The sequence below is a fragment of the Malaya genurostris genome, chromosome 3 (genome assembly GCF_030247185.1).
Source record: "Malaya genurostris strain Urasoe2022 chromosome 3, Malgen_1.1, whole genome shotgun sequence".
Classification (NCBI taxonomy): domain Eukaryota; kingdom Metazoa; phylum Arthropoda; class Insecta; order Diptera; family Culicidae; genus Malaya; species Malaya genurostris.
Window position 1 is genome coordinate 58,174,004 of NC_080572.1, and position 13,810 is coordinate 58,187,813.

The 13,810-nt window shown below is 37.1% G+C and overlaps 1 protein-coding gene across 5 annotated transcripts in view; it reads left to right on the plus strand.

Moving 5' to 3' along the window:
• LOC131438873 (golgin subfamily B member 1) overlaps window positions 1-13,810 on the plus strand; it is an 89,100-nt gene that overhangs the window by 50,532 nt on the left and 24,758 nt on the right. For 4 of the 5 annotated variants that reach the window (XM_058609244.1, XM_058609249.1, XM_058609247.1 and 1 more), the window contains 6 exons: window positions 3,291-3,416; window positions 3,476-4,567; window positions 4,910-5,077; window positions 5,460-5,519; window positions 7,909-8,103; window positions 8,163-8,651. In XM_058609244.1, the coding sequence (XP_058465227.1) occupies window positions 3,291-3,416; window positions 3,476-4,567; window positions 4,910-5,077; window positions 5,460-5,519; window positions 7,909-8,103; window positions 8,163-8,651 (2,130 nt within the window). The remainder of the gene's footprint in view (window positions 1-3,290; window positions 3,417-3,475; window positions 4,568-4,909; window positions 5,078-5,459; window positions 5,520-7,908; window positions 8,104-8,162; window positions 8,652-13,810) is intronic. The other variant, XM_058609245.1, reaches the window with a different exon arrangement.

Here is a 13,810-nt window from a genome sequence, read left to right on the forward strand (position 1 = left end):
CAATTTTCGTCAATTTTCGCATAGTAATACCCTTCTCACTTAGCCATGTGTTCAGAACCCTAATTTTCACTTCCTTTTCAATACGCGACATTTTGAAAACGCAGAATTTCAACCGCACAAACAAGTAAACAATCGAAAGCTGACAGCCAAACGCACAGCATGCTGTGATCTGAGCTTAAAAACCATCACAAAGACATGCGTACAACACAAATGTATGTGGATAGCTTATTTTCGATACACTTCTTATTATTCTACAGTCTGTTACATAAGAGCGTGATCACGATTACTCGCGATCGGTAAAGTGGAATGGGGTGATTTTTTTAACACAGAGGAGAGTAGCGTCCTTCATGCAATGCGAGTACGCTTCGCGCTTCGAAGCAGTTAAGTGCTCGCACCCGAAAGGTCTCAAAATGACCCAAGTTGCCGTCATCGACATTTTTCACCTCTTTAAAACGATTCACTCACTTACTCACAATTTTCGATCACTGTGAACAGTATATCGCAGCTGATTTATACCGAAACGCTTCTTTGTATATTAATCTTCTATGTTTTATGCGTATATTTACACAAATCTCTTCGCAGGTTTTGAAAAATCAATCCAACTGCCGCGATCGCCAAATTGGACAGGCTGGAATTCGGTTCTCGTATTCTTCGTTGGATCCAATCCTATCTTTAACAACGACGACTGGTGGTTAGAATCAATGATAGTTTTTTGCATGAGTTTTTTTTCTGTAATTTCTCAAGGGTGTCATCTCGGTCCACTGATTTTATCCTGTATTTTAACGATGTAAACTTTCCACTGAAAGGTCCACGACTATCTTTTGCCGATGACCTAAATTTATACCAAATCATTAAGAGTTCAGAGTTTGCTTCCATTTGTTCGGGGTGGTGCGAGATCAACCGTATGACTTTGAACATTAATAAATGCTTTATTATCATGTTCCTTCGTAAGAAAGATCCCTTACGATTTGATTATTGTGTCTAAGATGCAGTGATTGGAAGAGTCACTTGTGTCAAGGATCTTGGAAACTATCTGGACGAACAAATGAATTACAAGCAGCATATTTATTACTTACTTGCACAGATTTCTGGTTTCTTGGGATTAATAATGAAAACTATTAAGCATTCCATTGATATATTCTGTATAAAATCTCTTTACTGTTCTCTAGAAAGTCTTTCCGTGTTTGACCCTTCTGGTCGTTTCGCCCAAAATGAATGGCACCGGATATCAGGGAAATCCATGGAATTCAGTTAGTCGCCAAGAGTCTAAATTTTCGAATCGTTACAGTTTTCTCTCTTTTGCGTTATGATTTATGTAGAATTTTTTTGGTGAATAGCACTTATAATTCGGAGCTTCGGAATCGGAATCGGCATCTAGATTTAAAACATGTGTTGATGTGTCGATGGTTAAGCTTATAACGCACTGGTTTCGGCAGTTGTCGTGTGTTCGGTTGTTCCAGTGCCGTCCTCTTCGAATTTTCGGCAGTTGTTCGAGTGCCGTCCTCTTAGAATTTTGAGGATTATCGAATGATTCAGGTGGGTACTCTTTAGAGTACCAAAATGAACAAGACAACGGAATACTGGTTATAGGCAACCTAGAATGAAACTATACACGAAATTTGAATGAGAATCTTGTGTTAAAGAGTATAACGTGTCTGACAGTGGCATAGATTTGAGTGCCTGTAATCTTAGAATGACGACAGTTGTTCGTATAGAATGACAACTTTGCTCCAAACAAGCAAACCGTCTGTAAAATACTACTGTGGGCAAAAATAGTGAGAATTTGTTCATACACGGAAAGACCGAAATCAGCGTTTTGGCGAAAAAATTAGTCGATTTTCTGATTTTAGTTAGCTATTTTTTGAGACAACTAAAAAAATCTTACTTTTGCTAATTTAGATTTTTAATTTCTGATTCCCTTAATAATAATAAAATATTTGTTGAAATGGCTATTTTTTTAGTTGAATTCACCAATTCAACGTGCTGTCATTTCTTAGCAAAGCCACACTTGATTTCCATTCAACTAATTTTTTAGTTGAATTAGAGAAATAAAACGTTGTTTTCAACCAACATAAATGGTTGAATTGGCTTCGGCAATTTGCAGCTATGTGGCGCACTGTCACCGAAAAAAACGTTAACACCGTAATGACTACTAGCCACTAGATGGCACACTACTACCGAAAAATATTTCAGTCGCGGTAGTCTTTTCTATATTGGCAGGTATAAATACAATATTGTATTGGAGAAAAAGACATAAGCGAAACATAAACTGCTTTTTGAAAATTTTTCTTCTAAATCGCTGCTTTCTTCATTCGACTCTCTCACTGAAAACTTTGAGCACTCGGAAAACAAAAACCGAATACAAGTAATACACCGGACGGCGTAACCCGGAAGGTTGGAAGATACAAAAAACATCATTTGACATATACAATTAGAGTGCAACACCCGAAACTCACTTCACTGTTCCGCGTAAAAACATTATTTCGCACAATCGCTTCAAATGCGCACAAATTCTGAATAAATACACTTTCCACTAAGAGTGTACGTCATTTTTACAAATCGAATCAGAAATTTATATATGGTGACACATCGTGACACATGCGAAAAACATCTAAATTGTTTGCAAGCAGTTTCAACAAGACTGTCCCTTTTAGCTTTAGCTTTAGGATTGTTTTGCTTTGACATTTCTCATGAGTTTTTGGCTAATAAACTTGTTAATAAAACCAATCTCATTTTTGTTTTCTTTGTGCTGTCCTTCAGTACTGATGGTGATAGAAAATAGAAACAAATTTTCTGATTTTAATAACAAATTAGTTGTCAATGAGAATTTCGTGTTGGATTGAAATATTGCTGGTTTTTGTCCAGGATATTCGCCAACTAAACAAATTCTCTAAAAATAAGAGTGTTTTCCAGTAAAGTAAATTCTCAATTTTAACTAATTTCATAGTTATTTTGGAAATATTGTTGTTAAAATCAACTAATTCAAAAACAGTAATACGAATTAGGCACAGAGCTAATTTCGGTCGTTCCGTGTAATTTTAAAATTCTTTATTTATTCTTCCAAATACAGATGTCACTGACAGTCATACCAACCAAAAAAAAGAAAATTTCAACGAATAAGGTTTCCGCATGAAATTTAATTCAAAAGTCTTACTACTTTTTGCCCACATACCAACGATCTTTAAATTTGTAAACAATTGCTTCTTTCATAACATAAAGAAAAAGAAAAGGTTTGAATTTTTGTTCGCATTGTGCCTAATGAATTATTTCTTTTATTCTTTGTTCGCCAGGCACTATTATCTGATACGACCATCGAAGATTCCCACTGGCCAGCAGAATTGATACTGCTCAGAGAAAAATTCACTGCAAGAAGTCAACTAGAAATAGCGCAACTTCGAATCAAACATGAGGAAGAAGTAAGTTCCACCAAGAAATGATTGATTCCTTTTTAGTATTAACTTTCCATTTTATTTAGATGGCCCGCATGAAAACTGAATTTGAGAAACAGCTACAGTGGAAGTTGAAACGTCAATCCACGTTCGACTCGGCCCGTGATTTGGATAAAATCATTATCGAACGAGACAATCTGCGGGAGCTTTCATCTACCTTACGGAACGTTCTTGGAGAGTTTTTGAAGTACGTAGCGGTTTGTGAAGATGATTTGAATAGCACCGTCATCGAAGAACTGCAGAGGCATGGGTTGATATTGGGTGCTGGTGACGGCGAGGCGGCAGAGACTTCCATAGTCGATATGAACCTATCGAATATATCAGTATGTTCAACTACAAAAAAGTTGCTAAAATTCGCCCCAGACGTATCCGGTTTGATTTCAATAATCGAAGATCCTTCACTGCTTGATTACGTGTCAAAAGACAATGGTACTAGTGATGACGTAAATCAATCCCTTAATTTAGAAGAGTGCCTCGAACTGCTCAGATCAGAAGCGTTGCATCTACTAACGCTTTCCGAAAAGCGCACAAAACGGCTTGCCACAAAGGATGAAGATTTGGATAAAATATCGGAGAAAAGTGATAGTTGTGAGGAAGAAGATGGTTTAAAGCGAGGGTTAAATAAAAATGCAAGCTCACGCTCTTTTGACGATAATCTGATACGAGCGGTGGGTTTAAGCGAAAGCAAATTCAATGCGGTTAGTAGTTTACCACTTGATTTAGGATCGGTACAATCTAGTGGAGAATTGAATATTCAATTACATGAACTGAAAAATAGACTTCTGAAAACGGAAGATGAAAAACGTGTTCTGGAAAGCAGAAACAACAGCTTGGTTGTAGAGTTGAATGAGGCGAAGCTTCATTTATTGGAGCTGAATAGTCAAAGGGTAGAATTTAGCGAAGGATATGGAACAAATGCGTTGCTACCGAGCACGCATAGGTCAAATAATGGATTTGTCGAGTTGCAGGAGAGAGCAAAGCACCTATTAGGTAACACTTCACCTGATAATACTATAGACATCAGTGCAAATTTGCTGCAACTAGTGGAAGATTTCTGCCGTGAAGGAGAACGATATATGGAGGATGAGAAACGTGACAAATTGGATTTGCAATCTCAAGTGAGTATCATATGTTTTTATGTTGTTTTGAAGAATTCCTAAGTTTTTTTTTGTAATAATGCACCAATATTTTAATTCCAATTTGTCCTAGCATACTTACATAGATTATAAGTTCCAAATTATTGCAAACGGTTGTTTCTTAAATAGAAAGGTTAGAAGCAACATTGCCTAATCACAATTTATGACAATCGACTATTAGGACTGAGCTGAGACCAGCATGGTTTAATATGTTTTTTCTTCCCTTCCCGCCTGTTTTCATACGCATAAATTTGCCATTTGGATCACTTCACTATCTAATGCTTTCCCCACAACTCCATCGCTTTTCCTGCGGGTTGCATTCAGATCGAAGCAGCCGATAAACAGCTCAAAGCCACACGCCAATTTCTGGAGGAACAAGCGGCTGAAAGGGAACACGAACGGGACGAGTTTGTAAAGGAGATTGAAAAGCTCAAATCACAGCTGCGTGACAAAGACAAGGATAAGGTGAACGTTGAACGTGTCACGAAAGAGGTAAGTTTTTTATTTCCATTCTTAATGATAAGGATGGTCAGGGTGGAACGATATTAGATTGGTGAAAAAAAAGAGTGGAATTAGGAATAACACAAGCGTTTGGATAAGACTCACAATCACTTTCGAACCACGCATTTACAGTTTTAATACACACTACACCGAAAACGCTTACTAATAGAACAGATCTCTTCTTATTCTATCCCACTATCTGATCGGCGTTTGAAACTGCAATTCTGCTAACGCACTTCTGCTCCTGCACTTATGCACCTTCAATTCGAAACCGTCACAACACATGCAAACAACATTGACCATCGAAATGTGTTCCAACCGTAATGATTGATTTATGCTCTATTATAAATACACACATTCTGTATATTATTAGGAAGGATTTTTGTGTGACAGTTGTAGTTGTGGTATCGATAATCGGCAGATTATTGAAAAAGTAAGTGTAGATTTTTATTCTATTGCTTCTGAGTAAATCTTAAGTAGAGGTGTTTTGCTTGAATGTTGCACGTTTTTATATTGTTTTATTCATGATTTTTAGAATATACTATATGGTAATTTAATAAAATAATTAAACATTAATATAATGCGGTGGTATGTACAGTGGGTAAAAATCATCTCACTCGTCTTTGAAGCAGTAAAAGAAATAATTGCTCTGCAATAAGACAATTCGATGGTAATAACTAACAATCCATTGCTCATCAATGTTCGGCTCAAATAATTGTGGTTTCATGTGTTAAATTTTAAACGATTCATGTTTGTGTTTGTAAGTGGATTTATAGGATACGCTAACATAGCTCACGGGTACTGGAACTGTAGTAAATCGTACGAAATGTTTGGCTTTGCTAAAAAAGCTGAATAATATCATAAAAAAGCAATGTGGTGATATAGGTAGTCGAGTCCACCCGATAATATAATAATAATAATGATGTGCGGAACAATCATGTTCTCTTGGGAATGGTACCGAGCGATGCCAGATTGTCACAATGTCAATTCCGTAGGTTTTAACTAAAAGGGAAAAGCATGAACAACACCTAATGCTTAACTCTTTTTAAGTAAAACTTTCTTCTGTAAACTGTTTAAAGTAAGTTGCTTATGGATAACATGAATTTCATACCAGAGAAACTAGACGTTTTACCCATTTAAACGCAGAAATCGAGACTATCTTCGAGTTTATTACGAAAGAAAATTCAAAGGCAAATGATTTCTGATCTATGGTTGAAATCTAAAATTCTGATCTATTGATGTTTTAAAAGATTTCCGAAGCATCTACGACGAAATTGGGAAATCACGTGGTTTGAATATGAAATGTTCGGAGCAGGATTTAAGAGGCACTGCGCTATTTGATATCAGTAAGCTTTAAAACACTTAATAAGACTTAAAAGAACTCTGAATACAGAAGGTTTTCGAGAATCTAATTAGATATCACCAGACATCCTATAGTAATGGGTAATTTTTGAAGAATTAGGATAATACTATTAAAGCCAACGAAGGAATGATTTATCTCTCAGCCCAAAATCATCTGTTATCAATTCATATTATCGAAGAACTCCTTTAGCCGAAGAAACCCTTACCTCAACGAATATTTCTAACAAAAAAACATTCGTTTCGCCCAAAGCTGTTTTGCAGTCATTCCTTCATATTTTTTTCCAGAAAGAATACTCAATTTCAATCCTTAGATTGATCTTGATTTCAAGATGAAATTGATTGTTGATTCAATTGATTGAGAAGCATCAAAGTATACGCTTTGGTATGTCAATAAGGTAAATTTAGATTTCCGTATATCTGGCATCGCTGATGGTCACATAATCATGAACTGAATTAGTACCATACCAGAAAATGCCACATAACATAAATACCGATAACAACCAGGCATGTTTATTTAACCTTTAATGGTCGTTCGCCGGGGAAAACTTGGATTTAAAAACAGCAGTGAATTAGTACATGCCGATCAGTTCATCTCACATCTTGAACAATTATAGTATTACTTTCAATCATGCATGCACGAAACATTTCATGTGAATAAGTGGTAGTGATGGATGGCATGATCACCATCATGACAGTCATTATCATTAGTTATTGTTACCAATTGCTTAAGTCCGTACAATCGTCCGATCTTGTTCACGAAATTACGCCTTATGTTTGGAGTTAGTGGCTATGAAACTTTTTAACGACATGCAATAAAAAACCAGTGAATCAATTCTTGATTACAACTATTCTGCTAGATGTGTGAAGAACTTTTGTCAGAAGGAGCGTAGTGTAAACCTTCACTTGATGGAATCCTCTATTGACATTACTCGGCTGACTAGGCTCTATAATTTTTCGATATAATTTTTCTTATGCTAGACGAATCGCTAATTTCTACAGTTCATCATAGCTTTCATTTTTTTTTTGTAAAAATGCACTTCATATTTTTTTACTCACTGCTTAACAAATACATAATGTCTGTCGTTAGGATACAAAGTCTTTCATTCTTTCCATCAATTCTTATCTTTTCTCCATCCTCATTCCTTTTGTTATAGATGAAACAAAAGTCTGATGAATCCTCTATCGCAGCATGGTAGTGTCTTGTCATCCATTCATACGTGCTTGAATTTGAGCGCATTTACAAACAGGCCACGGATTTCTAATCTCAAAACCGATATTATTCCATGAAAACAGTTATTTCATGCCGTCGAATGAATTGAGTGAGAAAGATTTTTACCCTATGCTGTTTATCTGGCGTATAGCTTACTGCATGCATGACCACGATAAATTTATAAAATAATAACAGTTTGCTAGTAATTATAAGTAACAAAATGTTGTCCATGTTCGTTCGTTGTGTATAGTTGGAAGCTGCAGAGCAGAACGGAAAGGAACTGTCTGTCCAGCTCAATGAAAGGGATGACAAAATTCGTAAGATAGAGAACGATCTTAAAGATTCGATCGATAAAGGTTTCACACTTCGGGAAATCATAACGGAGCTAGAAACTCAGATCGAGAGTAAATCCATCAACGAGCATGTTTTGCATGCTAAAATCAAGGTGAATTCACGTCATTCTAGTTTAATTTGAAGATAATTAACTCATCTCATGTTTTTCAGGAGCTCGAACTTTACATCGATGCTCAAAACCGTCAGAATGAATCGCTTCACCAGGAGGTGGAGAGCATGAAAACGGATGTTACTGTTCGGGGGTTTACCGAAAAAATCGCAAAGTTAGAAGATGAACTGCGGCACACCAGACCCAGTATGGAGCAAAGTTTGGTCCTTGAAGCGCTGACGGTTCAACTTCGGGACATCGAGGAAACTTTGGAGAGAAAAACCAAAAACCTTGAATCCTTGCACTCCAATTCGGCTGCCTCGCTAGTATGCAGTAGCCCTTCGGAAGACATTTCCGTGAACCAGGACAGTCCCCTGCACAGGAAAAAGTCCAGTGGTGGTGAGTCAACCTCCCAACCGCCGTCGCTGCCAGTGGACGAGGTGCAACGAATATTCGATAAACTCCATCGGCACACACGGATCGAGGACGTCGCCATCAAACGTATCAACGATTTGGAGATGCAAGTGGCTAGCGTTCGTAACAGCTATGTGGTGAGTTATTCTCTTTTTTTTCATGTGAAACACTGTTTTTAAATAGGGGTGCAAATTAGAAATTTAAGGGTAAATACAAGTAGAAATGTGGTCAGCTTTTGAACGCTTACAACTCAGTCAGTTTAGTTTCAATCAGTAATATTATTTCACTAATTGATTGGAAACATTTCTACGCATTGATTTGAATGTTCATGGCCGTGTATTTTCAATTATATACATTGAAATGTTGATTAATAATTAGCAGTGTCCTATTTGGTCTGCTCAAAATCTGCATACCGGATTTCCCTAACATAGACGACGGTTTTGAAGGAGTAAGCGATATATCAATGGAAAAGCATCGCTCTGATTGATCAATCGATGTTAAATCGAAGCTGTTGGAAGCACGCGGATCTATACATATTAGCGAAATTATAGCTAACGTTTCAGTCCTACGTGTAGCATACCAGAGGTAGGTTGTTGCTAGACAGCAAGACAGAAAGCGCTATAAAACGATTTAAAGGTTTAATTAGTCTCTGATCTTGTGTCATGCGAGTTCGGTTGAAATTACTATTATATGCACTTCCAGCACCGGAACTCGAGAACCGGTATAATCGAAGTCGGTTCGTACGGCCACCAACATGACGTACAAATTCTATTAGTTTTTATTCAAATTTTGATGATTTTATACGATTTTTCTATCGTACCCTAAATGACGATTTAAATTTTTATTGTATCCGAAAATATGCAGTAATTTTTGGTAGGACCATAAGACCTTTCATTTGACCCTAAAATTGGGAATAACGGTTTTGAGTCCAGTTTAGAACATTTTGACGGAGGTTTGTCAAGAGAAACCTCAATTAGCACTTTTTGGAATACGGCCAGACAAATGAGGAATCGTAACGTAGGAAATGAGAGTGAGGAATACTCGAACCGATGGATAATTGATATTGCGAGGATAGTTTGTCCAGATTCTGTTCCTGCGCATAGCATTATTGGGAATCTTCTCCAAATAATGGTTCGATTGATAACTCCTTTTCAATGGTGGAATTTTCCATAGCACACATGTCTTGTAACAATAACGCTCCTGGGTTGGAAAAAATTAAATTCAACTTGGTGAAGATTCTGCCCGACCTTGCAAAAAGACGTTTGTTGGAATTGTTTAACAAATTTCTTGAGCAAAATATTGTTCCACCTGACTGGAGGCAAGTGAAAGTTATCGCCGGGGTTAAGTTATCAAAAGCCGAGGATACCAGCTTCCAATCACAACTCATATAGATCTATTGTAATGTTGTCCTGCATCAGAAAATTGTTCGAAAAAATTATTCTTCGACGTCTCGACACTTGGATCGAGACGAATGGTTTGTTGTCAGATACTCAGTTTGGCTTCCGTACAAATAAAGGGACGAATGATTGCCTTGCATTACTTTCGTCTGACATCCAAATTGCCTTCGCTCAAAAACAACAAATGACATCTGTATTTCTAGATATCAAAGGAGCATTTGATTCAGTTTCCATTGATGTTCTCAGACAAGCTCCACCAACATGGACTTCCATCGATTATAAATAATTATTTGCACAACCTTTTGTCAGAGAAATGCATTTATTTTTCACATGGCGATTTGGCAACATTCAGAATTAGCTACATGGATCTCCCGCGAGGCTCATGCCTCAGTCTATAATTTTTACGTGAATGACATTGACAGCTGTCTAGTAACCCCATGTACACTAATGTCGTTTTCGTTTTTAAATTTCACTACACCGGTGTAGCGAAAGCTGCACCTAAACTGTTCGTTTTTACAGTTTTTTACACCAGTACTACACTTTTTCTGCACCGATACCTCTGATGTAGCACTCATCAAAAGTTTGGTGTAGCTCTGTGCAATGGAATTGTTAATTGTAGTCAATGGTTACTGTTTATGTTTTCATCATTTTTGTTCGTTTATTCATGCCTCAGTGTAGCAAATTAAAAACGAAAACGCCATAAGATAATTGGCAGATGATGACGTGGTTTCAGTTACTGGACCCAAAGTTATTGATCTGCAAAAACCATTGCAACCATACCTTCGATAACATGTCCGTTTGGACTGTTCATCTGGGCATCGAATTCTCTGGTGTTTTCAAAAAAGCATGATCCCGCGCAGCTTCAGCTTCATATGATAGGAAGAATGATCCATCAGGTTTTGACTTTCAAATACCTCGGGGTGTGGTTTGATTCCAAATGCACGTGGGGAGGACACATTAGGTATCTGATAACAAAATGCCAACAAAGAGTAAATTTTCTTCGAACAATAACAGGATCTTGGTGGAGTGCTCATCCGGAAGATCTAATGAAATTGTATCAGACAACGATACTTTCAGTGATGGAATATGGATGCGTTTGCTTTCGTTCCGCTGCAAACTCTCAAATTTTCAAATTAGAGCGAATTCAATATCGTTGTTTGCGAATTACTTTAGGCTGCATGCATTCGACACATACAATGAGTCTTGAAGTTCTGGCGGGAGTTCTTCCATTGAAAGATCGTTTTTGGGAACTTTCATCGCGACTGCTAATAAAATGTGAGGTACTGAATCCCCTGGTTATTAATAACTTCGAAAGGCTAGTTGAGCTTCAATCTCAAACAATATATTTTAACCATATGTCACAGGAAATCAACCTTTCAAGATACATTCCTATCCGTGACACCCTCCTAAATGTCCTTGACTCAACTCTGTTTTTCGACACATCCTGTTACGTGCGTGGAATCTCGGAACACCTACGCTCGATGGAAATCCTAAGAATATTTACAAGTAAGTTCAGGCATATTGACTCTGAGGAAATATTTTACACGGACGGATCACGAATTGAAGAGGCTACTGGGTTTGGTATATTCAACAATAATGTTTCGGTCTCATTTAGGCTTCAAGAACCTGCATCTGTTCACATAGCAGAGTTAGCAGCAGTTCATTATAGCTTGAGTGTAATCGTCAAATTATCTCCAAACCATTATTTTCTCTTCACAGATAGTCTGAGTGCAGTTGAAGCCATTCGCTCAAACGCTGCTGGCAAAAATGAACCGTTTTTCTTGGGCAAAATAAAACAGTGCCTGAACGACGTATTGAATAATATTTATCAAATCACAATAGTTTGGGTCCCGGCTCATTGCTCCATTCCAGCCAATGAAAGAGCCGATATTTTAGCCAAACGTGGTGCTTTATGAGAGATCGATTGCTTTCAACGAATTTCGCCTAAGAACACTGGCCAGCTAGCAAGCTTCTTAGGATGAAGATGATCTGGGTCGGTGGATGCTCTCAATTATTCCTAAAATATCGACAAAGGCATGGTTCAGGGGACTGGCTGTGTGTAGAGATTTCATTCGTGTGATGTCCAGACACATGACCAATCCCTACACGTTAGATGCACATCTCCTTCGAATTGGACTTTCCGAGACTAATTATTGTGCTTGTGGTGAAGGGTACCGCGATATTGATCATTTCATTTGGAGATGCGTGGAGTATCGTGATGTCAGATTTCAACTAATAAATTCCTTGCGTACCCAAGGTAGACTATCCAATGTCCCAGTTCGTACCATTCTTGCTTGTCGTGACCTTCCTTACATGAAACTTCTGTATCATTTCATGAAGTCCATTGAAGTTCCAATTTAAATTTTATTTTATGTTAGAGTCCTTTCTCTTCCATGAGTTCAACCTACAGCTTGCTATCTTATATTGAATGAAAGTGATGAACTGATACAAACAAACCTGAAATAGTTATATCTGTCGGACGATTAGAATTCCTCTTCATCGTCTTCAAAATCTTACCACGCAGTTTCCGGTCGACAGTCCCACTCCGACGATTGGCTTGAGGCTTCCGAATCGTCGTCAATGTTTCCTTATACCGTTTGATAACGCGCCATACGGTATTTCTAGGCAATTTCAGCTGTTTAGCTAGCCTAGATGCAGACCACATTGGATTTTCCAAATAACTGTGCACAATTTTTTCCCTTCTTTCGGCTTCCATGTTGATTGTTTACAAAGTACAGTCGATTTGCGGAATGTCAAAAATCATACGTAAAGCTGACAAAATTCCCGACACGTGGGCGCCAAGAACTTCCAAATCCGTCCACCAGGAGCGCCACAACATGAGCAAAAGTTTGTTCCAATTCTAAATGAAGCAAGCTTTAGTTGAGCAACCCGTGACAATAAAAACCGCCGTCTGGTGTAGAATGGGTGCGTAAATGTTCCTAAAATGCATGTACAAAATTGCCTGCGTATTTAACATAACCACAGTAGCTAATTGAAAAAAATTAGAGGGTTGCATTCAAGACACGACCGAGCACAATAACATTAAAAATGGAACGTTTCTAGGGTCTTCATAATTAATACAAAAATAAAGATGATAATGATGATGATACACTAAACTAAAAACTTATTCAATTGACTAATTACAAATTTGCTCTAGTTTAAACGCTTAGATTGTTAGCGAATGATAAAATTGACAATTAGATTCTTTCTTGATAATTTATTCTATTCAAGTTTGATCCCTTTCCACAAATTTTTAAATTGTTAAGTTTTTGAATAACGTCCTTTAACTAGAAGTCAATTATGATGAATTCAAAGTTACTTGAAAGCTCAATTTTAGATACAAACAACCTAAAGATTTAAGCCTGAACAAATGAAACTATTTTATTTTATGATAATGATTTTCGAGAAACGTACAAACTTATTATTTTTATAAACGGGTAATCAATCCAAGAGAAGATTTTATTTATTTGAACGAAAAATGTTGTACCAGTAAACTCAGTAATAGTGTAATTTTATTAATCCTTCTTCAAAATCGTCGATAATCTTCGGAAAGTGTCGGTAAATAATATGGCACCAATACGAGGAAGAAAACATGTGAAACAGTCCGCATAAAATATTTAGTTACTTACATTGATTTTCGCTTTGGCATGTTAGGAATATACGAAATGGATACGCAACAAAATTCCGAAATTTTGTTCATATTGTAACTTGATGTTACTAACACATGAATGAACATTGTCATAGTTACAACGCGTGTAGCCATCAGACGCTTATTGTTTTGAAGCAAATAATAATTAAACTGAAACTGGCGGTTAACCAAATTCTACGAGGGTTCCTAATAAACTATACATGTAAAATCGCAGATAAACTTACCTCGAGTTTATCTTCGATACTATATG